Source organism: Neoarius graeffei, chromosome 16 (assembly GCF_027579695.1).
Source record: "Neoarius graeffei isolate fNeoGra1 chromosome 16, fNeoGra1.pri, whole genome shotgun sequence".
NCBI lineage: Eukaryota > Metazoa > Chordata > Actinopteri > Siluriformes > Ariidae > Neoarius > Neoarius graeffei.
The window spans coordinates 22,568,716-22,595,503 of NC_083584.1; the positions used below are offsets into that span (position 1 = coordinate 22,568,716).

At 39.6% G+C, this 26,788-nt stretch overlaps 1 protein-coding gene across 3 annotated transcripts in view; it reads right to left on the reverse strand.

The window, feature by feature from the left end:
• Positions 1–9,346: 9,346 nt before the first annotated feature.
• Positions 9,347–26,788, reverse strand: part of dennd3a (DENN/MADD domain containing 3a) — a 76,293-nt gene continuing 58,851 nt past the window's right edge. For all 3 annotated transcript variants that reach the window (XM_060942643.1, XM_060942642.1, XM_060942644.1), the window contains 5 exons: positions 25,362–25,522; positions 21,930–22,069; positions 19,952–20,070; positions 14,676–14,813; positions 9,347–10,097 (listed from right to left, as the gene is read on the reverse strand). In XM_060942643.1, the coding sequence (XP_060798626.1) occupies positions 9,897–10,097; positions 14,676–14,813; positions 19,952–20,070; positions 21,930–22,069; positions 25,362–25,522 (759 nt within the window). In that variant the 3' untranslated portion in view covers positions 9,347–9,896. The remainder of the gene's footprint in view (positions 10,098–14,675; positions 14,814–19,951; positions 20,071–21,929; positions 22,070–25,361; positions 25,523–26,788) is intronic.

Consider the following 26,788-nt stretch of genomic DNA (forward strand, 5'->3'; position numbering starts at 1 on the left):
TAGTGGCTCCCTTCTTTAAAGGTAGACAGCCTTTCAGATTTTTCAAGTGTAGGTCATGAGAATTTTCCCCGACACCCAATTATTTTTGTTTAGTGGACCGAACGCTACTGAATTTGAATCACAGCCTTCTAATAAAATGAGATTTAAAAAAAAAAAAAGAACAATTGATTAATTTAGGGCCACATGGCCCTAAATTCTCCACTATTTTTTCCTGCTTCACCATGACCCAATACAAGATACTACATCATGCATCACATGGTGGGCTTTCCCTGTTCGCACAAGGCATTGTGGGATACACATTTGAAACAGGAGAGAAAATTGGAGGATGTGAGTGTGCGAATGAAACGTGAAAGACCGACTACGGTAACGGAAAGTGGGAAGAAAAGACGTTATGTTGCGAAGGAAAGGAAACGCAGGACCAAACTAATAAATATCAGTGGTCAGCGAGCACCTCGGTGTGGTCAGCTGTTCGTTTAGCAACAGAATGATGTAACTGTCAGTGCACGGTCAAAGGTAAACCTGTAGGTGCCAGCTGCTGTAAAACCCAAAAGAAGAAGAAAAAGAAAGTAAACCTGTGCATGTGCACATGAACTTCCTCTGTCTGCTTGATTGTGCGAAGCGAGCGATTTCATGCACGTTATTTGCTCAGGAATCCCGTCAAATTAAATAACTTCCCGGCCATAGAATGGCCTGTTTTTTGAGATATTGCAAAAATAAATATATCACAATGACCAAATTTCAGAGGGAACTCAATTTCACAGATTTTATGAAATCGAAAGGCCGTCTAGCTTTAAGGCACATACTGCAATGGCCGTGTTCTCTTTTGTCCAAAATTATTTAAACAGGATATGGACCACAAATCATGCTAGCAGCTCAAGCTGAACCAGTGAGGCATTTATTTATCAGGAATGTAGTGTTGCATCAGACTTACCCCAATTTCCTTAACTGATTCGTTTATACTATTTCTTTTCCTCCTCCTTTTTTTTGGACTCCTGTCATCAGTGATGATATTAGCCATATGCTGCTACAATTTCTCAGAAGCATCTGTTTCCATAGACTGAAAAGGTCAATTTATTGGTCACAGTAGACACAGTCTAATGTTTAATCCAGCCACTTCCCTGAAGACTATTCCCTTTTAAAGGAGCCTTCAACTAGATCCCAAATTCAGCTTACATTCTAAGAGTTTAAGGATACAACTTTGTGTGTCCTTCATGACTGGTAGGAGCCCAAAAGTACCTGTGCCTGCCTGAGAATGGGAAGGAAATGGGAAATATGAAACATGGTATACAATTAAGATTAAAAATGTAAGTTGCACACATTGAATTCAATGGACATCCTATTTCTAAAACAGTATTTGCAAATATACTGAAAAGTATTAAACTGAAGACTTCATATTTAGAACACTCTGCAGAGGTGAGATACCAAATATTAAACACGTCTTTGTTTATTCTACTGAAATAAATACAGAACTTCAGTAGTCATACTATCAGGTGAGAGTAGATTTGAAGTCTCAAGATGGGATTTCACTAGTAACTCGAATACGCAGCCATGATGCCATAGAACCCTGTGTGTGAGAGATGAACATCTTTCAAAAATTTATTTATAGAAATTAAAAGGCATGAGGTTAAGAATTTGTAAAAGACCATATAAATGACAATTTAATGGTTATTAATACTTAAGGGTTATTAATACTTAAGGATTTTATTGTAGGAGAAAAGCTATTTCAAATAAGCACCTGCACACTTTTATAAATTCATCTTTGTGGGTTTGGTTGGAGTGGCAGTGGATACAGATCTTATCCCGAGAACACTGGGTCTGATCCTAGATGGGACAATTGAAAGCTGCCAACCTACAGTGGTGCTTGAAAGTTTGTGAACCCTTTAGAATTTTCTGTATTTCTGCATAAATATGACCTAAAACATCATCAGATTTTCACACAAGTCCTAAAAGTAGATAAAGAGAACCCAGTTAAACAAATGAGACAAAAATATTATACTTGGCCATTTATTTATTGAGGAAAATGATCCAATATTACATATCTGTGAGAAACATTAACTGTTGATCAGTCCTGCACACTGGCTTGGAGGAATTTTAGCCCATTCCTCCGTACAGAACAGCTTCAACTCTGGGATGTCGGTGGGTTTCCTCACATAAACTGCTCGCTTCAGGTCCTTCCACAACATTTCCATTGGATTAAGGTCAGGACTTTGACTTGGCCATTCCAAAACATTCACTTTATTTAACCATTCTTTGGTAGAACGACTTGTGTGCTTAGGGTCGTTGTCTTGCTGCATGACCCATCTTCTCTTGAGATTCAGTTCATGGACAGATGTCCTGACGTTTTCCTTTAGAATTTGCTGGTATAATTCAGAATTCATTGTTCCATCAATGATGGCAAGCCGTCCTGACCCAGATGCAGCAAAACAGGCCCAAACCATGACACTACCACCACCATGTTTCACAGATGGGATAAGGTTCTTATGCTGGAATACAGTGTTTTCCTTTCTCCAAACATAACGCTTCTCATTTAAACCAAAAAGTTCTATTTTGGTCTCATCCATCCAAAAAACATTTTTACAATACCCTTCTGGCTTGTCCACATGATCTTTAGCAAACTGCAGACGAGCAGCAACGTTCTTTTTGGAGAGCAGTGGCTTTCTCCTTGCAACCCTGCCATGCACACCATTGTTGTTCAGTGTTCTCCTGATGGTGGACTCATGAACATTAACATTAGCCAATGTGAGAGAGGCCTTCGGTTGCTTAGAAGTTACCCTGGGGTCCTTTGTGACCTTGCCGACTATTACACGCCTTGCTCTTGGAGTGATCTTTGTTGGTCGACCACTCCTGAGGAGGGTAACAATGGTCTTGAATTTCCTCCATTTGTACACAATCAATCTGACTGTGGATTGGTGGAGTCCAAACTCTTTAGAGATGGTTTTGTAACCTTTTCCAGCCTGATGAGCATCAACAACGCTTTTTCTGAGGTCCTCAGAAATCTCCTTTGTTTGTGCCATGATACACTTCCACAAACATGTGTTGTGAAGATCAGACTTTGATAGATCCCTGTTCTTTAAATAAAACAGGGTGCCCACTCACACCTGATTGTCATCCCATTGATTGAAAACACCTGACTCTAATTTCACCTTCAAATTAACTAATGCTAGAGGTTCACATACCTTTGCCACTCACAGATATGTAATATTGGATCATTTTCCTCAATAAATAAATGACCAAGTATACTATTTTTGTCTCATTTGTTTAACTGGGTTCTCTTTATCTACTTTTAGGACTTGTGTGAAAATCTGATGATATTTTTGGTCATATTTATGCAGAAATATAGAACATTCTAAAGGATTCACAAACTTTCAAGCACCACTGTACATGCAAGTTTGTTTTTGGAAAGTCAAAGAAAACCCATGCAGCACCACACTGTACCACCGTACTGCCCAGGACGTGAATACGTGCTAATAAAATATAATGAATAAGCTACATTTAAATTGAAAGAAATGTATAGACAGACAATGGTTGCTAAAAATTTTAGCTTAAAATAGTAGTGGATGGGCGGCACGGTGGTGTAGTGGTTAGCGCTGTCGCCTCACAGCAAGAAGGTCCTGGGTTCGAGCCCCGGGGCCGGCGAGGGCCTTTCTGTGTGGAGTTTGCATGTTCTCCCTGTGTCCGTGTGGGTTTCCTCTGGGTGCTCCGGTTTCCCCCACAGTCCAAAGACATGCAGGTTAGGTTAACTGGTGACTCTAAATTGACCGTAGGTGTGAATGTGAGTGTGAATGGTTGTCTGTGTCTATGTGTCAGCCCTGTGATGACCTGGCGACTTGTCCAGGGTGTACCCCGCCTTTCGCCCGTAGTCAGCTGGGATAGGCTCCAGCTTGCCTGCGACCCTGTAGAAGGATAAAGCGGCTAGAGATAATGAATGAATGAATAGTAGTGGCTTTACTAATCAATCAAACACTCAGTAGTGAGAAGGAACCTTCATAGAACAAGTTCTACTGAGTGACAAAGTCTAGACTGCAGCTGAGACAGGTTGAGGTCACACACATATACAGCGTGTCCCAAAAGTCAGATCCATAGGCAGTTATTTATTTAAATACAGATATTACAACAAATGCTCAACTTGACAGCCTTGGCCTTTGTGACCCTTATGTATACGCTGAATATAAGAATGTTGACCATTGCTTAAAGCTATTTTGATTTCATTAAAAAAAAAAAAGATCGGTGAAATTTAGTTCCCTCTGAAATTTGGTCATTGTGATGTGTGGTTTATTTCTGTAATACACCCCCCCCCAAAAAAAAAAAAAAAAAAAAAACAGGCCATTCTGTGGCTGGGAAGATATTTAATTTGAGGGGATTCCCTCGCAAATGATGTGCATGAAATTGCTCGCTTCGCACAGTCAAGCAAACGGAGGAAGTCCGTGTGCGCATGCGCAGGTTGGTATCCACGGTGTTGCATTACTGCCATCTACAGGTTTACCTTTGACCGTGCACTGACCGTTACATAATTCTGTCGCTAAACGAACAGCTGATCACACTGATCGCTGATATTTTAGTTTGGTCCTGCGTTTCCTTTCCATCGCAATATAATATCTTTTCTTCTCGCTTTCCATTACTGTAATCAATCTTTCATGTTTCATTCGCACACTTATGTCCTCCATTTTTCTCTCCTGTTTCAAATTTGTATCCCACAATGCCTTGTGCAGACAAGGAAAGCCCACCACGTGATGCATGATGTATCTTGAATTGGGTCATGGTGAAGCAGGAAAAAATATCAGAGAATTTAGGGCCACGTGGCCCTAAATTCATTAATTGTTCTATTTAAAAAATAAACGAATAAAATTGGAAGTCTGTGATTCGAATTCAGTAGCTTTCAGTCCACTAAACAAAAGCAGTTGGGCCTCAGGGAAAATTCTTCTTGTGACCTAAACTTGAAAAATCTGAAAGGCAGTCAACCTTTAATGTATCAGAACTGATGAATTTCATGCAAGGAAAAATGTTTATGGATCCAGACTTTTTTAGGACACAGTGTATAGAAGATTTTAAATGCATGGGTTGTAACACTCAGTGCGTTTACATGCACATCCAAATCGAGCTGCTGTCGGTAATCGAGCAAAGGGTCCCAGCAGGGGTGCCAGAGAAATCCAATCCTACATGCACACAAGGAAATTGAGCTATTGTGTGAGGTACATTGTGCACCCGAGCCACAGGTGGCGCTACACGCCCCATCGTATTGGTACACTTCCGGTTGTCGTCATGAAGAAGAGCTATTCAAGAGTATAAACAAAGTTATCAGTTCCATGTTCACAAGAAGAACGACGACGAGGACAGCAACCAGGGCTTAATTTGAGCCAGAACATGACGGAACAAGATCCATAACCTCCATTGTCGGATCCGGCAGCTACTTTCATTTCATTCGGTGTTCTGGCAGCTATTTAAATGGATCAGATCACCTCTGTGACCATCACAAAGGGAAAAAAAAATCAAACAATAAATTAAATAAGTAAATAAAAATTTGTTTAGTGTTCGGTTTTGATTTTGATATCTGTTGTTGATTTCTCTCCTATGACATCCACAAAATCTATGTGAAGAGGGAGGGGGGGACACGGGGTGTATACTTCCGCTCAATAGAACACTGGGTTTTTTGTAGCCGTTAGCTTGCGCTGTGGAAAAAATAGCAAAAAAACAAGAAAGGTTACTAAAATGTTTAAAATGAATTCTCCAACTTGTTTTGTAAACCCTTTATTTCTTAACTATTACTTGAATTGATTGCACTTATGTTTGCTGGCACTGCTTTTAATGAGCAGGAGAAAAACAGGGAGGGCTCGGAAAGTGACCACAGGTCGGAATCGAGCCCGGGTCCCCGGATTTATGGTATGGCACCTTACCCACCTGAGCCACGAAGTCCTGCTGGCACTGCTTTTAAATACCCTACTTAAATCCTTAAAATGAGTCATTTAACTCATGTCTTGTGTGATCTGATCTCCAATGGTGAAATAAACCGGTTGTGATATGAATACAGTCTGTTATTTTAGAAGATCAATTTAATATATAATTTAATATATAGCCTAATAAAAAATATTTTATAACATTATCACGACATATTACTGTCTGTAACTGTTCGTCACTAAAGCGTTTTCTAAGATCATAATGTCTGATATATTTTTTTTTTTACACACACAATAGGCGTGTGTGCATAAAGTTATAGTAAACCACCCCCCGCCTTTTTTTTTTTTTTTGAGTCGCCGGACCCACCCACCTCCTGCGTTCCGGGACCTCCCACTTCACAAATTAAGCACTGACAGCAACATCGATAGAGATTATATATATATTTTATATATATATAATATATATATATATTTTATATATATATATTATATATTTTATATATATATATATATATTTTATATATATATATATATATATTTTATATATATATTTTATATATATATATATATATATTTTATATATATATATATATATATATATATATATATATATTTTATATATATATATATATATATATATATATATATATATATATATATATTTTATATATATATATATTTTTTATATATATATATTTTTTATATATATATATATATATATATTTTTATATATATATATATATATATATATATATATATATATTTTTTTTTTATATATATATATTTTTTATATATATATATTTTTTATATATATATTTTTTATATATATATATATATATATATATTTTTATATATATATATATATATATATATATATATATTTTATATATATATATATATATATTTTATATATATATATATATATATATATATATATATATATTTTATATATATATATATATATATATATATTTTTTATATATATATATATTTTTTATATATATATATATTTTTTATATATATATATATTTTTATATATATATATTTTTTATATATATATATTTTTTATATATATATATATTTTTTATATATATATATTTTTTTTATATATATATATATTTTTTTATATATATATATTTTTTTTTTATATATATATATTTTTTATATATATATTTTTTTATATATATATTTTTTTATATATATATATTTTTATATATATATATATATATATATTTTTTATATATATATTTTTTTTATATATATTTTTTATATATATATTTTTTATATATATATATATATATATATATATATATATATATATATATATATATATATATATATTCAACTCTTTAAGCTGAATGAGCATGAACTCTATCTCCTCGTTGCTCCAGAAGTGCACGTTTCTACTACTGTTGTCATGCCGACCGAGGCTGTTGTGTTTCCCGCTTGTGGTCTCGTCACTTCCGGAAGGGGCAGTGCTGAAGTAAGTAGCTCGATAGGGTTTACATGCACTAAGTAGCTCGGCTACAATCGCATAATCTAGGTCGTGTAGCTCGATTACGAGAAATCAAGTTCGGTTCGATTTCAGCCGAGCTAAGGTGTTTCCATGCCATTTAGAACTTCGATTTCAGTCGAGCAACGGCAGAAATTCGATTTTCTCTATGTGCATGTAAACGCACTCACTATCTCCCCTAGCAATGATAATGGGACACAAATGGCACACTGTTGCCCTCTGGAGGCTTAAAAAACAAACAAACCCAAACTTCTGTTGAGGGCCCGTTTACACGAGGACGCTGTCGGGTAAAAACGACTAAATATTTTATCAGAAGTGCCTTTCGTTTACACGAGGACGGCGTTTCCGAGGCTGAAAAACGGATAAAATTGAAAACGCCTTCCAAAGTGGATAAGTTTAAAAACGGCCCCCGTTGCGTATCCGTCTAAACTACCCAATACGCGAAACTCCGCTCAGATCTGCTCACGTCGGGTACGCGTTTACGTCATACATGTGTCATATACTGTACATGCCAGCCCGGGAAGTAAGAAAGTAAGTAAAAAAGTAAGAGCATGTCTGATTACATCGATCTAACGGACCTTCAAGCTGCTCTGTGTTTTAATGCAGTAGATGTGTTTTCCTGCTCACCCGCCCAGCTGGAGCTCCTCAGTTTGGTGTCGCCAAGTTACACGCACGCGCGCGCGCACACGCGTGCGTGCACGCGCACGCCGCCTATTCAAGCCGCTCGTGAAACCATAAACCCGAGACTGAAAACAAAACTAGCAGCCGAACGGGTTTATTTTGCTGAGATGGACACTGCCTTTTCTCTTCTTCACCGAAACAAGAGTGAGTGTTACTTAATAAAGGCAGATTAAAAGTTTCGGTTTGCTCCTGCTCCTCCCTCGAGCACTACAGTACCTCAGCCGGACCGGTGTTCTGTAAAGTTATCCTAGCAAGTTCTCATACAGACCGTTTTATTATTCAAAACAAGTCATTACAAATTATTTGACTCGGCCAAAGACTCGACCAATACGCACAAAACATAAAAATCGGCAAATGCGTGAAATTCTCACCGATTTTCTATCAACCCAGCTGATCGGTGGGACAAAACTACTGTTGAATTTTCCTACCCGCCTGGATTTCGCGCATGCGTAGTAGGCTTGGTAGGATAACTTGACAGAACAGCGGCGCAGATGTGCAGATCAGACAAGACGGAAGACGTTGCGCATGCGTGCAGACATAGCGGAGACATTTATGCGTCACCGTATAGACGCAGATTTCCTCCTTGAAAACGGTCGTGTAGACGCGGAAAAAAGTGAGAACGAAAACGGACTTTTGCGTTTTTGTTTTATACCGTCCCCGTGTAAAGTGGGCCTGAGAAACAGCCGTCTCCTTCTCCCCCAGACAGCATCCAAAGAATTTAGGTTCAGAATTTTGTCTCCAACTCCATTTCAAAAAATGTACGTAGTGCAATAAATAAATGTACTCTAAAACTGACCCATTCTGAAGTAGGTCTGAATTATTTAAACAAACAAAGAAACGAACAAAAACCTTTTAAATCTGTGGATATTAAAAAATAAATGTACTCATTTATAATGCTGAAGAATTTAAAAAAGATAAAATGAAAGTTAAATGGAGTGACATAGGAAGTGGAAACATAGCTTACAACATTAAAACAAGTGAATACGCAGTGCTTTAAGATGAAGGAAGAAAATTCTGCACATGGGACTTCATGAATGAAATAGCAATAGAACATCTGATCGTGACCATTAAAAAAAAATTATATATACACACTAGTGTGGAATAACTGAAATCACTTAAAAACAAGAGAGTGTTTACACGAGTCCATTAAAAAAGGTACATAAACATTATATGGCTTCGGATTTAAAAAAAAAAAAAAGGACACTCAGGACATGACACAAAGCAAGAACAAAAAGGTACAAATAGTCCGATAAGTACTGGATTAAATCAGAGGGGTTTTTATCTGTAATACTCTCCTTACATTTTTATTCCAAGCAGGAATCACATCTGAATTCAATTTTTGATAAATTGATCCTAGTTTTTCCACAAAAAAAAAAGGCATAGCTTCTATTTAGCTGGAATAAAAACCTGTCCTTTTGTGGAAGAGTTTGGACACCACTTGGATAACCAAATACTGATAACATTCCTTCACGTCATCACAGAAGGCAGTGAGAAAAAAAGAAGGAAAAAAACCCCCCTTCATATCAAACTAGATGCACATTTTAATTAGCCCTTCATGAGACCGTTAGATGAATCTCCTGTTATAAGAAAGATTCTACATCAATCAATTTCTTCCCTTGTTTGTTGGCAGTTCACTCGGAGGACGAGATGTAAAATAAATAGAGAATTAGAGAAAATATTCACCAACATTAAAGAAGTCAGTAGGTATATAAAGGCACTCATTGACCTTGTGCCTGCTCTTGCAGTAAAGCAGCCAAGCCAAAGTGCTTCTTCCAGAATCATACGAGAGTCATGCAATTCATTCTTCTATACTATTCCACTTTCCAGATAGCGATCTTTCCGTCTTGGCCAGCAGCACCGCTGAGGATGTAGCGGTCCTCTGCGGAGCACAGAGTCTGAACGGTGTCTGAATGAGCCAGCAGCTCCTTCTCCACCAGGAGGCGCTCTGTGTCCACTACGTAGATCTTTCCTCGAGCTTTCCCCCCACTGTTACTGTGGCCTCCTACCCAGAGCTGATGGAGAGACAGGAAAGAAAAGCCTTCAGTGTACCACAACTTTTGGTCTTCTGCACAATGATCTAGTCATTTTATTACTGAAAAATCAGAGGTGGACAGTAACGAAGTCCATTTACTCGAGTACTGTACTTAAGTACACTTTTTAAGTAGCTGTACTTTACTGGAGTTACTCTTTTTTGGAAAATTATGACTTTAACTTCACTACATTTGAAAGGCAAATATTGTACTTTTTACTCCACTACATTTCTGTCAAGGTCCTCGTTACTCGATACTATGAAGCGGCTTTGAAAGTGGATGTTTTTTCTTTTCTTTTCTAAAACGTGATTGGTTTTATCGCAGGTGACACTGAGACAGCCGATCAGTAATCAGTAGGGTCACGTCACGTCCATAGACTGTATAAAATCAAGTTCAATTATTTCTCAACAGCATTATTTGAACACGATGAGTTGATGGCAGAATGGAAGGAGGCGGTTCTTCTGGGGAATGCAAGCACTCATGGCCATACCTAGAACCCATGTTTCAGTTTTCCGAAAGGACTAAAGATATATTTTGTTTTAAAAGTTTGCTTTGTTTGTCGAAAACGAACCACATCACGGCCTACAAAAACTTACCGTCCAACCTGCGGAAGCATATTGAGGTATATAAATGTTTTATTCCAAGAGAAAGCTTGCAGAAGTTGTGTGTGCTTTTAGAGCTGACGCTAACGTTGCAAACGTAGCTATGCAGTCTAGTTAGTCAAAGGACTTTCTATGGATTTGCCCACCAAGTTGCTATTGTCTTCTCCAAGGCTAACGTTTACACATAGCTAGTTCACTTGGACACTGTTAGTTAGGATGTAAAAACGGAGTTACACTAACATGAATAATGTTAACTTATCTGAAGTCCTTTCAGAAATATGTTTTAGCATAATCTTGCCAAATAAACAGAATGTAGAAATCTTTCTTTTCTAGTAGCATTAGCTAACCAATCTGACTTTGAATTTGAAAAGAGTTTGCTAGCATGTCAGGTGGAGTGTCACTGACTAGCTAGCTTAACGTTAATCCACCACCATGGCACAGCATGTGTTCATTTTGTGAATTCACATTTCTGTCTTTGGTAACGGCGTTAGGTTTTGTAAGTGTTGTGGCAATAATACAACGATGCGTTGACAGAAAATGCACTTTTAATACTCAAGTATTTTTAAAAGCAAGTACTTCAGTACTTTAACTTAAGTAAACATTTGACTGAACAACTTTCACTTGTATCGGAGTAACATTTAACCAGTGGGATCTGTACTTTCACTTAAGTAATGAAGTCGGGTACTTTGTCCACCTCTGTGAAAAATTAAAACTTTCACTGCTTTTTATTCATTCATCTTCAGTAAGCGGGCGGCACGGTGGTGTAGTGGTTAGCGCCGTTGCCTCACAGCAAGAAGGTCCGGGTTCGAGCCCTGTGGCCGGCGAGGGCCTTTCTGTGTGGAGTTTGCATGTTCTCCCCGTGTCCGCGTGGGTTTCCTCCGGGTGCTCCGGTTTCCCCCACAATCCAAAGACATGCAGGTTAGGTTAACTGGTGACTCTAAATTGACCGTAGGTGTGAATGTGAGTGTGAATGGTTGTCTGTGTCTATGTGTCAGCCCTGTAATGACCTGGCGACTTGTCCAGGGTGTACCCCGCCTTTCGCCCATAGTCAGCTGGGATAGGCTCCAGCTTGCCTGCGACCCTGTAGAACAGGATAAAGCGGCTAGAGATAATGAGATGAGATCTTCAGTAAGCACTTTATCCTGGTCAGGGTCACTGAGGATCTCGGGTCTAGTCCAGGATCATGAGTGGGTATGAGATGGAAATAGACCCTAGTTGGACTGCTGTTGTATTGCCGGGCACAATGCACACATTCACACCTAGGGACAATTTAGAGTCAGTCACCAATGGACATGTTATTAGGAGGTGGGAGGAAACCTACACAGACACAGGAAATCATGTAAAACGCCACACAGAAGGTAACCCAAGCTCAGAATCGAATCTTATAGAAATGGATATATACATTTATTTCAACAATCTTCCTCCCAGCACAGAGGGTTCAAAGGGCATTCACACTTATCCAAATACTCAATTTCATGCTCAGGACTGATTCTGGACTGAAAGAAGGCATCGTCCTCAGAGAACAATTCCCTTCTGAACCACGGATCAGTTAGATCATTTTATGTGTTACTTCTGCTGTATGCAAGTTACATGCATGCACATATTTAACATGTATTGTTTAATTCATTTAAGACTTGCTTGAAGACTTTCATTCTGAGAAGCTGCTTGCTTACAGCCAATACAGAAATAAATTAGGAGACGTCACAGACCTGATACCAAAATGGTAAACTGGATACTGGAGAAAACATATCGAAAATTGGATCCTTTAACAAAAGCTGGAAAATAATTAAACAGTTATGCCACGAAATCGAGTCGTACATGAGCTGATGGCCAATGAGGAGCGTAGCACCGAGTTGGCTATAAACCATGTATGATGAGATTGAGTGGAATAACTTATTCTATCCACATTCACTGGATTTTGAGAAACAGAGCAATTTTATTTTTTGCAAATTCGATAAAGAAAAACTTGATACAAAACATCCGACAAAATCATTTCTGTTTAGAATGTAAACAAACCAGAGAAATGACACTAGCATCACATCACATTATCTCTAGCTGCTTTATCCTTCTACAGGGTCGCAGGCAAGCTGGAGCCTATCCCAGCTGACTACGGGCGAAAGGCGGGGTACACCCTGGACAAGTCGCCAGGTCATCACAGGGCTGACACATAGACACAGACAACCATTCACACCTACGGTCAATTTAGAGTCACCAGTTAACCTAACCTGCATGTCTTTGGACTGTGGGGGAAACCGGAGCACCCGGAGGAAACCCACGCGGACACGGGGAGAACATGCAAACTCCACACAGAAAGGCTCTCGCCGGCCCCGGGGCTCAAACCCAGGACCTTCTTGCTGTGAGGCGACAGCGCTAACCACTACACCACCGTGCCGCCCATGACACTAGCAATTTGTGAAAAATGCTCTAATAATACGTTTTAAAAAAACACTACGTTCTTACCATCAAAACACTTTTATTCCATATTTTGTTGCTTTTTTTGGTAGTTTTTTGAGGTTTTGTTTTCATCCTTGGTTGGCTCAGCGACACGCTCCGCCATTTTGTTTTTCTTTACTCACGGTATATGAACTGATAGCCTAGTAGTAGAGTAGCCAATCAGAGTTCATATCCAGTGAATGTGGACAGAATAATATTTATTTTTGGGGAAAAATATTTTTGGAATTAGAAATGCACACAATATTATAAAGACTTAACTGGTTCTTCTTTATTTAGGATTGTTGTACTTTATTATATTTACTATATTTATAATCTATGTGGATTTGTATGAAAGATTTTGACTGTGAAGAAAAAGAATTGCGAGTATTATCAGCTGATACTCAAGGTATCAGGAAAGGGAAAAAAAATGGTATTGTGCGATTCTACTTCCTTTACAAAAACTCTTCATTCAACAGATGAAACCCAAAACATAAAAAATGGTCTCTGAAGTTGACCCCCAAACAATCCAGTTATGAACATAGTTCTTCAAACACATACATATTTCTTATGACGTATTTCTATATCTTTAAATAAATATAATAGGGGAAGCCCAACTGCTCCCCAGGGTGCTCTGGGTATGTTGTATGCCACTCTGGATAAGAGTGTCTGCTAAATGCCTGTAATGTAATATAATAATACCAGCTATCAAATATAAATCATGTGAATCATAATTTAATAAACATCTCAATTTACTGACATATTCCTTGTTTAGGCGGCACGGTGGTGTAGTGGTTAGCGCTGTCGCCTCACAGCAAGAAGGTCCGGGTTCGAGCCCCGTGGCCGGCGAGGGCCTTTCTGTGTGGAGTTTGCATGTTCTCCCCGTGTCCGCGTGGGTTTCCTCCGGGTGCTCCGGTTTCCCCCACAGTCCAAAGACATGCAGGTTAGGTTAACTGGTGACTCTAAATTGATCGTAGGTGTGAATGTGAGTGTGAATGGTTGTCTGTGTCTATGTGTCAGCCCTGTGATGACCTGGTGACTTGTCCAGGGTGTACCCCGCCTTTCACCCGTAGTCAGCTGGGATAGGCTCCAGCTTGCCTGCGACCCTGTAGAACAGGATAAAGCAGCTAGAGATAATGAGATGAGATATTCCTTGTTTAAATTTTCTAATTAAAAGTATTTAAACAATTTATTTTTACATTCCAGGCATTTAGCAGACGATCTTATCCAGAGAGACGTACGACATACCCAGAGCAGCCTGGGGAGCAGTTGGGGGTTAGGTGCCTTGCTCAAGGGCACTTCAGCCATTCCTGCTGGTCCAGGGAATCGAACCAGCGACCTTTTGATCCCAAAGCTGCTTCTCTATCCATTAGGCCATGGCTAAAAATATTGGACTTTCAAAAACTTTCCAGCAGCGTATAGTCAAATGTACAGCAGCCTAAATCTAAACTGATGCAGGTCTGAAAAGGTGCACGCGTGCGTGTGTAAAACACTGTACACATTTTGCATGAATTTTTTTCTCCCTTACCTGGTTCTTGACTCTGATCATGCAGATGACACTGGAGCAGTCAGGCAGCTGGATCCTCTGGAAGGGCTTCTCCAGGTCAGCGAGGTGCCACATACACAACTCGCCTGCGTCTATGCAGCCGGTCCACATCTGATTCCTCTGCAAAATAATCAGTTTAACACAACCAGGAATACACAAGTCCAAAATACAGAAAATACTTCTAGTCGTGACATTTAATAATATTTAAACCGAGGCTTGTGCAATTTGGCAGACATTTGGTGCAGATGCTCCACATCTGGGAACAATCCTTAAAGACTCAGCGGAGCAAATTCCTGACTTAATGACTAGTTAGACTGGAAAAAGGGATGTGTGACTGACTCATTTCTATTCAGGATATAAAAATCCATGACTGTTGTTACTGAATATTTAGTAACTGATTGGTTAGATGGTCTTGATTAACTTTCTATAACAGCAGTTGTGACTTTTGGCTAGAAGGCAAATCGCAGGTTAATATTAACACACCCTTTCTACTACATTATTTTTTTTCTCTCCTGACAACTTGCACAGGGACTTGTACATTGGATGCCCCACATAATGCAAGATATTTTTTTTTAAAAAAAGTGCTGTTATTTAACAAAGAAAAATATGTAATCATTGAAGTGTGATGAAGTTTTCTGGAAGGAGATTTACGGAAGGAGTCTCCAGTGTCAGCACTTTCTAATGGTCAGTAATAGAACTGTTCCTTTATGTTTTCTGACACAGGAACATCTTTAGCATGGAGGACTTGTCTGAGTGTTTGTTTTATTAATTGGTGAGGCAATGACTTTATACAACCCCGATTCCAAAAAAGTTGAGACAAAAGAACAAATTGTAAATAAAAACGGAATGCAGTAATTTACAAATCTCAAAAACTGATATTGTATTCACAATAGAACATAGACAACATATCAAATGTCGAAAGTGAGACATTTTGAAATTTCATGCCAAATATTGGCTCATTTAAAATTTCATGACAGCAACACATCTCAAAAAAGTTGGGACAGGGGCAATAAGAGGCTGGAAAAGTTAAAGGTACAAAAAAGGAACAGCTGGAGGACCAAATTGCAACTCATTAGGTCAATTGGCAATAGGTCATTAACATGACTGGGTATAAAAAGAGCATCTTGGAGTGGCAGCAGCTCTCAGAAGTAAAGATGGGAAGAGGATCACCAATCCCCCTAATTCTGCGCCGACAAATAGTGGAGCAATATCAGAAAGGAGTTCGACAGTGTAAAATTGCAAAGAGTTTGAACATATTATCTACAGTGCATAATATCATCAAAAGATTCAGAGAATCTGGAAGAATCTCTGTGCGTAAGGGTCAAGGCCGGAAAACCATACTGGGTGCCCGTGATCTTCGGGCCCTTAGACGGCACTGCATCACATACAGGCATGCTTCTGTATTGGAAATCACAAAATGGGCTCAGGAATATTTCCAGAGAACATTATCTGTGAATACAATTCACCGTGCCATCCGCCGTTGCCAGCTAAAACTCTATAGTTCAAAGAAGAAGCCGTATCTAAACATGATCCAGAAGCGCAGACGTCTTCTCTGGGCCAAGGCTCATTTAAAATGGACTGTGGCAAAGTGGAAAACTGTTCTGTGGTCAGACGAATCAAAATTTGAAGTTCTTTATGGAAATCAGGGACGCCGTGTCATTCGGACTAAAGAGGAGAAGGACGATCCAAGTTGTTATCAGCGCTCAGTTCAGAAGCCTGCATCTCTGATGGTATGGGGTTGCATTAGTGCATGTGGCATGGGCAGCTTACACATCTGGAAAGACACCATCAATGCTGAAAGGTATATCCAGGTTCTAGAGCAACATATGCTCCCATCCAGACGACGTCTCTTTCAGGGAAGACCTTGCATTTTCCAACATGACGATGCCAAACCACATACTGCATCAATTACAGCATCATGGCTGCGTAGAAGAAGGGTCCGGGTACTGAACTGGCCAGCCTGCAGTCCAGATCTTTCACCCATAGAAAACATTTGGCGCATCATAAAACGGAAGATACGACAAAAAAGACCTAAGACGGTTGAGCAACTAGAATCCTACGTTAGACAAGAATGGGTTAACATTCCTATCCCTAAACTTGAGCAGCTTGTCCCCTCAGTCCCCAGACGTTTACAGACTGTTGTAAAGAGAAAAGGGGATGTCTCACAGTGGGAAACATGGGCTTGTCCCAACTTTGAGATGTGGTGTTGTCATGAAATTTAAAATCACCTAATTTTTCTCTTTAAATGATACATTTTCTCAGTTTAAACATTTGATATGTCATCTATGTTCTATTCTGAATAAAATATGGAATTTTGAAACTTCCACATCATTGCATTCCGTTTTTATTTACAATTTGTACTTTGTCCCAACTTTTTTGGAATCGGGGTTGTAGTTAATATAATGCAAGTACAGTAATACTAGGAACTAACTTGTTTCATCAACATTCCACAACAGTAAACTATAAAATGTTAAAACAAACAAAAAACAAGAGTGCTCAGAGAGCACAATCTCCCCCGCTGGCAACTTGGCCATAACGCTGGTAAAATGCGACTGAATTGAATGAAATTGCAATATGCGTATTATCGACATGTCACAAAGAATCCTGTCAAGTTTCGTGAAATTCCTCCAAAAATTGTGAGAGGAGTTGATTTCAGAAGGTGAGTACTCTTCCCAGGACGGACGGACGGACGGACGGACAGACAGACATCGCCACAACATAATCCCCTTTCGGGCCTTTCAGCCAGCGGGGGGTAAAAATTGTGAGGGAAGTTAATTTTGGAAAGCAAGCACACCTTGATGAAATTGCCCAAGTACAAGTTTGTTAATAATCGAGGGCATAACTCTGGTAAAATTTGCCCAAATTAAACGAAATTTCGATGCGTGTATAACCGTCATATAACAAAGCCTTTTGCCAAGTTTGGTGAAATCCCTCCACAAACTGTGAGAGGAGTTGATTTCAGAAGAATGCACACCCTCATGAGATTGTCAAAGTACAAGTTATTTAATCAAGGGTCAAAACTCTGGGAAAATTTTCACAAACGAAGTTAAATCACAAAGTGCATATTACCGTCATATAACAAGGCCTTCTGCCAAACTTCGAGAAATTCGTCCAAAAATGAGAGGAGTTGATGTCAGAAGGCAAGCACACCTTCATGACATTGTGAAAGTAAAGTCCAAGGTTGTTAATCAAGGGCCACAACTCTGGTAAAATGCGACCGAATTGAACAAAATAATATGCGTACTACTGACAATGTCTCGTCAAGTTTCATGAAATTCCTCCAAAAATTGAGAGAGAAGTTGATTTCAGAAGGAAAAAAAAAATACACACACTCATAAAACTGTCAAAGTATAATTTTGTTGATCAAGGGCTGTAACTCTGGTAAAATGTGACCGAACTGAACAAAATAATATGCGTACTATCGACATATAACAATGCCTCTTGTCAAATTCCTCCAAAAACTGTGAGATTGATTTCAGAAGTTTTCCAGGACAGACACTGCCACGACATAATCTCCCTTTGGGCCTTTCAATCAGCAGGGGATCACAAAAAACTATGGCATCATGCTTTAATCGTTCCTTAATTAATAAAAACATTATTTTTGGCAAACCACAATTGTAAAGATGAATAAAAACACATAGAGGTACTCTTAAGAGTGCGAACAGCAATTCTGTACCCTGAATTACTTTTCTATACCAGCACGTCCCATCCTTTATTTCTTATACCTTCCATACATTACTCATCATATTTTTGTTAGCTTTTAAGCTGGATGCTAGCTATAACACCTTAGCATCCTGCTAACCATGCTAAACCGGTTAGAAAGTATAACATCTGTGGTACGGTACATCATTTTCCGACCATTTGGCATGTTTCTGGCCTTAGGGCGCTTCTGTCTGGATAGAGCAGAAAATCTTGTGTCTAATGTCGTCGTCGTCGTCATTCTTCTTGCCTGTTGGGTGTCTCTGCCCAACAGGGATTCCATCCTACTCCATATTGTCCTACATGTTCTACAAGGAAACAGAATCTGTTTCTGAAGTGCCCCATTTTCCATTCTGTGTATGCATGCAATGCACTTGAGATCTAGTATGCAACTGAAGTCACAGACTGGGAGAGAGTGTGTGTGTGTTAGTTCACGTAGGCCAGGCATTGGAGATCTTAAAGCTTGTCTATTTCTCCTTCCAACGGAGTTCTGGGGTCAACATTCGATTTCATTTCTTTCTTACTTGGAGCATTCTTTCGTAAATATCCTCCATGTACCATTTTCCGCAAGAAGCTCTGCCATACGACCTCAGTCTTAGAAGAAGAAGCCTTTGTCACACGTACACAAGCACAGTGAAATTCCTCGTCTGCATTTAACCCACCTGAAGTAGTGTGAACACACACACAGAGCAGTGGGCAGCTATGCTACAGCACCCAGGCAGCAGTTGGTGGTTAAGTGCCTTGCTCAAGGACGCTTCAGCCATGATACAAAGCTCCTTGAGCTTATGAGCTTCTTAAAGATATTTTTTGGGCTTTTTTCACCTTTATTGGATAGGACAGTGTAGAGACAGGACAGGAAATGAGCGGGAGAGAGAGACGGGGAGGGATCGGGAAATGACCTCGGGTCGGAATCGAACCCAGGTCCCCGGATTTATGGTATGGCGCCTTAGCCATGACGCCCCCAAGAGCTTATGAGCTTCTTGAGTACAGTTTAGAAATAAACACCTACAATAACTGACTAATTCAAGATTTAGCAAAGACCACTGTAGTGGTTTTTCAAGATTTGCATATGTCCAGAGAATGATGGCTTATCATTAACTGGAGTGGAGTGGAGTACTTCTTTCCCTTATTAAATCTGTTTTGAAAAATCAACCATTCGATTTGCAGTAAATTACACAATTCTTTAGCATGATCATGCAAAATGCATGTAGTGCAAAGAGAAAAATTAAACTGTCCACAGCTCCACACAACCTGCATCACAACTCGGCAACACGTGATATTCAAAAATAATTCTGTTGTCACACTAAGAATAAATGACACATTTTTCATCATCACTGATTTCATTCTTGGCTGATAGTTTGAAGTATTTGTAAGAGTTTCCATTATACTCCAAACATTTGCTAACCATTATTGCAAAAAAAAAAGGTCCCAGTCATTATGACTCATGCTGCCTTACCCAGCAGGCAGGAAGTGGTGTAAACCGTGTGTTCAGAGAGGAGCAGGTCAGCAGGGTGCAAGTTTGTAGGGAGGAGGACAGGAAAACATCTAGTATTGTTTACCTCATTTAAAACTAAGAAGCTGCTGTAGGAACACGGTGAGCCCCTGAGGTGACCAGGAAGAGATATCCTGCGATGCACTGTGCCGTTCCGCCGCACCTCCATCACACAGTCCCGCGCACCTGAAAAAACACCAAGAGCTATGAATTCATGCATGGCAGAAAGTAACGTTATGTAATGATTAGCTAGGTGAGCAATGTCGAAAGTATAGTCAGTCAAACACCCCCCCTTTATGAAAATGAGCAAAACGATCATTTAAAATGAGTAAGCGCAAATAGTGATTTTGTGAGCTTAAACAAATGAGGAGCTGTACAGCTTGTAAGAAGGAGGAGAAAAAAAAAGAAGACATGTTCAAGTTTGGTGAAAAAGCGGAATGTTTTCATTTCATAAAAAAGTAGTCTTGGACTTATTCAATTTAAGGTCTTATACAGGGCACGTTTCTCTAAATCCAGACTATCTGAACTGTATTCGGAAGTTGAGGACAAATGTGATAAATGTCACGGCTCTCCTTGTCACCTTAGCCACGTTTTTTCTTTGTCCTGTTCTGAAAGGATTCTGGGTGGGTTATTTTACTATTATGTCGACTGTTCTTGGGTTAAATCTCCAACCTTGCCCTCTGATTGCTATATTTGGGATTCCTGACCCCTCACTTGCACTTAACTCTACACAAAAGGATATTATAGCTTTCACATCCTTACTAGCAAGACGTTTATTACTGTTACATTGGAAATCTGCTAAATATCCTTCCATCTCCCGGTGGCTTACAGACATCATGTTTTTTTTAAAACTTGAGAAGATTAAATACACGTTGAGAGGCTGTACGGACAATTTTTTCCACAAATGGCAACCCTTTCTTTCTTATTTAACTAATTTAGAGGTACTGCCCGATTGAATGTGTGCCTGCTATGGTTGTACCTTTTATAATCGCATGAATAACCAGTAGTAGTTGTGTTGGTCATGGTGAGCTGAGTGGGGCGTGGGTGGGGGGGTTGTTCATTGTCTATTACACTGCACTCTGTAATTTAATTTAATTTCTTTAAGTTGATTTATTTTCTTCTACATTCTTATCAGAGTGTTTTGTTTTGGTTGTTGGTCAAAACAAACAAAAAAACAGGTAAATTGTATTTCTGTGATTGGAAGTCTCATCTCATTATCTCTAGCCGCTTTATCCTGTTCTACAGGGTCGCAGGCAAGCTGGAGCCTATCCCAGCTGACTACGGGCGAAAGGCGGGGTACACCCTGGACAAGTCGCCAGGTCATCACAGGGCTGACACATAGACACAGACAACCATTCACACTCGCATTCACACCTACGCTCAATTTAGAGTCACCAGTTAACCTAACCTGCATGTGTTTGGACTGTGGGGGAAACCGGAGCACCCGGAGGAAACCCACGTGGACACGGGGAGAACATGCAAACTCCGCACAGAAAGGCCCTCGCCGGCCACGGGGCTCGAACCCGGACCTTCTTGCTGTGAGGCGACAGCGCTAACCACTACACCACCGTGCCGCCGTGATTGGAAGTATTTTGTATTTTTTCAATAAAAATATTTTTTGGGGAAAAAAAAAGTAGAGAGGCACATGTGAAAAAATATCTTGCGTTTAGACTGAACCCTGAACATTGAAAACTTAAAATACACACGGCTTAAACAGGAATTTACACCTGTGAAACATCCTGTATGCTTTTGGCAGAGTGTGTCTTTTTTTAAATCCTGCTTCTGTTACTATACCATGTCCTTTCTGGCACAAGCGTTCACATTATACCGTATGTGAGAACCTCTTTTTGTTGCCATGACAATTAGGGTGATTAGGTAACAATTTTTCAATCTTACAGCATGTGAAAGAGGAACTCAAGATCAAAACTCACCCCTTGCAATTTCTTACAAGTTCTATTTTTTTCTCTAAATTTAAATCGGTGTATTTTTTGCCCATAGAGTTGATCTTACACAACATTTCTATACAGAGCAATTAATCTACTTACAGCACCATAGTCTTCCATTGTGGATCTGAATGGACTGCAGTCTGTCACAGGTCAGTCTGAGGTCACGTCTCGCCTGCAGCGTGGCCACATCCCAGATGATCACGGTGCCCTCTGCACTGCACGAGTACGCCAGCAACTGGCTACAACACAGACATAGGGCATGTGGAACAAACATAAGAACAACATAATCCCATCTGTGATATTGATTCATCTTCCATGCTTAACCTGGACTAGGTTAAAAGTGTAGTATAAGAAAGCCTAAAAAGATCTAATGTTTAACGTTAAGACTGCTTCAAGCTTTGTCAAAAGGTGTTTGAGAACCACATGAAGCAAACATCTAACAGATTTACATGTAGATAAAGGCCAAAACAATCCTAGATATAGACCTCGTGTGGTTTGAGTGATCAGATTTAAATCTGTTGATAAATCTGGATGAATATGAAAATGACATTTTCGTGGCGTTTGACGTGGGGCTGTCTGAATTAAAATAATAATAACGATAATAATGCTGTCTTCTAGGGCTCAATATTCAATCTGAGTAGTGTCCGAATTGCAGGTTTGCATATGACACCACTTTCTGAGGTGCCTTCATCGGGTTGATTCTGAAGGCAGCATGTGTGCTCCTATAAAACTGACAATGTGAAGAGATGGAGATATGTTTCTAATTTTGGTGTTTGGACAACAGTTGTTTATAATTACTTTTGAAGATTTATTTTTATTTCTAGTTTGAACTGGCTGATATAAAAATCACATAAAATAACATTCACTCCATTTTCTCTCATGGTACTTTCTTCCTTCAGCATATGCCAATAACCTGGCAACACGTTGACCTGTACTTCTTTCAAAACCTGCCTCGAAAGGAAACTGAATGATGAGACAACACACTTTTAACTCCAAGATGGCAGAACTTCTTAAAATGATTAATTCCGTGCTTGAATGCTTTATATATATATATTTGAATGCTTTTTTTTTTTTTTTTATCTGCGAGCCTACCACACAGATTTAGTACTTGTCATTTTTAGGGCATACCTAACAACATATGTTTTCTTTCTCCCCCCCCAGTCTGTCCCTCCGAGTTACATGTTGGTCCTGGGATTGAGATGCTGGCCTCTTCTGCCCCTCGGACCTGCTTGATCCATCCTGGTGCCCTGTGTCTGGTCGGAGTTTTATCGCATCGCTCCTGTGGAGGACGGCCCCATGAGGACAGCTGAGGGTTATACCTGGAGGACGCTCTGGACTCTTACAGTAATGCTTTTATGGCTGAGGACTACAGTTGACTTGCTAACTTTAGGACTGTAGTTGTCATGAACAGTTTTGCACTCAAGTTTCCATCAATGAAGAGTTATAACATCAACGAAACTGTCTTCATGTTAAAATTGTTAATGTTATAGTCATGTTGTCTGTTGTTGCCCAAATGAGGATGGGTTCCCTTTTGAGTCTGGTTCCTCTCGAGGTTTCTTCCTCATGTCGTCTGAGGGAGTTTTTCCTTGCCACCGTCGCCACAGGCGTGCTCATTGGGGATAGATTAGGGATAAAATTAGCTCATGTTTTAAGTCGTTCAAATTCTGTAAAGCTGCGTTGCGACAATGTTTATTGTTAAAAGCGCTGTACAAATAAACTTGACTTCACTTGACTATATAGGGGGCTGCAAAAGTAGGTATACAGTAATGAAAAACAAAAGGGTCGCATTAAATGAAACCTAGCACCACTATTATAATACTGGAATAATCCTTACTGCATACCTACTTTTGCAGCCCCCTGTATAATATACTAAGTAACTTTAAAAACGCACAATGGAATTCAACACGATATCACTTTAGATCCATGCATATATTTGAAATTTATGATATTGTATGTAATGCACACACATCTTGAAACATCGATAAAGGACATTTATTGTCAAACTCAAGAATTAATTCACAATAAAAAAATTCAAAGTGACAGTTGGTCCATGTTCGGACCGTCATGCTGGAGATTCTGGGTCTGTGTCGTCCAGGGGTCTCAGCAGCAGTGACTGAGGGGGTCAGGAATCTGTCACGGAGGTGAGCTAGCCTGATGTGCTGATCCTGAACTGGCGTCGTGACTCGAGGCTGACCAGGGCGTGGACGATCCCTGGTGCTTCCTGTCTGTCTGTAACGCTGACTCAAACGGGAAATGGTCGAATGATGAACACCGAAGTGCCGGGCGACCTCTGTCTGTGTACTTCCGGCACGCAACATCCCGATGGCCTGTTCACGTTGATTTTGGCTTAGGCGTGGCATCTTCAATAATGACAATTTTCCCATCATTTCCCCCGGGTATTTATAGGCAAGATTGTGTGTGTACAGTGTATGCAAAATTTGTTTGAAAATTAAAGCCTGTCCATGTCATTGACTACCCGAGTCATATTGTACGTTATTGAGTACAACTCCCTTAAATTCTGATTTGAGCACAGATTTGGAACTTATTCGGGCGGAACGAAGTTATTTTTCCATTGTGATATATTTCTTTTCTTCTTGAGAGAAACTCAGCACGAATTCAGCAAGTTTTATCAATGTACGTTTTTAAAGTTACTTAGTGTATATACGTGATGCTGAGGCATGAAAGTAAGTTTAACGTTCATGTTCAGAAACCAAACGAAAATGGTGGAAATTATATAAAAGGTCATGGGAAAGATGCCTAGTGCAAGTGCTGAGCATACAATCCGTTTTAATTGAAGCACAGGTGCATGTCTGGATCCCTGAATCCTGATACTCAAGACTGTTTAATTACGTATATACACAGCCAGGGTGCACTGGCATTACATTCCATGCCTTTACATATTAGACCTTACAAGTTAGTGTTTAGTTGAAGCTGTGTACGTATGAGGCTTGATTTTGTTTGCTGATTTGGAGGTGGGGAAGAAAAAACAAAACAAAAACAAAAAAAACACCCCGCAGGATCCAAGCTGCAGTTTCAAAAATGAGGGATTGTCATCATGGACACATTTAATTAATGGATGGATTATTAGAGAGAGAGAGATGTTTCTACCGACTTATTTATTTATTAAAAAAAAAAAACCAGAATAATGTCTTATGTGACAGTAGAAAAAAAAAATAGACAAGTCTTATTCATTAGCCCAAAAAGCATTTATGGAGATTGTGTGCGACATGCTATGCTGGCTGTGATGATCTGGCGACTTGTCCAGGGTGTACCCCGTCTTTCGCCCATAGTCAGCTGGGATAGGCTCCAGCTTGCCTGCGACCCTGTAGAACAGGATAAAGCGGCTACAGATGATGAGATGAGATGAGATGAGGTGTGCGACATGCTATGTTGGCTGTGATGATCTGGCGACTTGTCCAGGGTGTACCCCGCCTTTCGCCCGTAGTCAGCTGGGATAGGCTCCAGCTTGCCCGCGATCCTACACAGGATAAGCGGCTACAGATAATGGATGGATGTGTTGGTGCGAGTTACCTGTATTTGTCAGGCCTTTCTTCCAGGGCGAGACCAGTGACCTCAGCGCGGTGCTGCGTCAGCTGTTTGTTACAGGACATGCTGTTTGGGTTGATTATATAAATGATCGAGTCCTGAGAGCCAATCCATAGCTGCTGCAGGTCCACTCCCAACATGCAGTTCTAAAGCAGCCAAAACAAGGGTGCGTTAAAAGTAACAAAAAAAAAAAAAAGTACTGAGCTGCTCAACTTCCTGAACATATGAATATATTACAGTTCTTTAGATCCGTTTTGTGGCCAACCACTGTATTTAAAAAAAAAATGGAGCAAGATGCAATAAATAAAAAAGCAAAATAAAACATATATAATAATTCAGTGGAATTAGACCTGTGTGGTTACAGGAACCAAAGCATTGGGATGACTCATAATATTCCACGTTACTTCAGTTTTGGAACGATGCATAAACATACGGACTGAGAGTCAGCAGCATTGCGACATGGATATACTATTGGCTCAGCTTATGTGAATACTTTGAATTTCACCACAACATATTAAATCTTGGGCTAAAGTTACATGATTCATTGATAATCCATAGAAATTAATATATGGATCATTCTAGAATTCGGGGTACATTCCGTGTCTCTGAGATAAACCTTTTATTTTCCACAAAAGAAATATTTATTGAATCAGTTTTGAACAATAATGCAAATGACAAACTTTCACCAATAGCAATGCCTGATGTATATTTTACACCCAATATATTCATAAAACACGACCTAAACGACTTCCACCCCTCCCTCCACATTATTGGCCGTCTTCGACTACTGATTCATACATTCAACTTGAATAAACATTGAAATGATTCGGTCTAAGGTGGCACAGTGGTGTAGTGGTTAGCACTGTCGCCTCACAGCAAGAAGGTCCGGGTTCGAGCCCAGTGGCCAGCGAGGGCCTTTCTGTATGGAGTTTGCATGTTCTCCCCGTGTCTGTGTGGGTTTCCTCCGGGTGCTCCGGTTTCCCCTACAGTCCAAAGACATGCAGGTTAGGCTAACTGGTGGCTCTAACTTGACTGTAGGTGTGAGTGTGAATGGTTGTTTGTCTCTATGTGTCGGCCCTGCGATCGTCTTGTCCAGGGTGTACCCTGCCTCTCGCCCATAGTCAGCTGGGATAGGCTCCAGTTTGCCTGCAGCCCTGCACAGGATAAGCAGTTACAGATAATGGATGGATAATTCAGTCTAACAACCTGTTTGAGGCTTATTCTATTAACTGTTATAAAATCAATTGCACAGAAAGTCTATTTTCTGTATTATGTGAAATTTCGGTAATATATATATTTTTAAAAATCCATCCCAATGTTCTTGTCAACTCTGTTATAAAACCGTATAAAATCCAAAGATTCTTAATAATACACATGACCCCTGCACCGAGAGATGTCACTTCCTCTGCTGT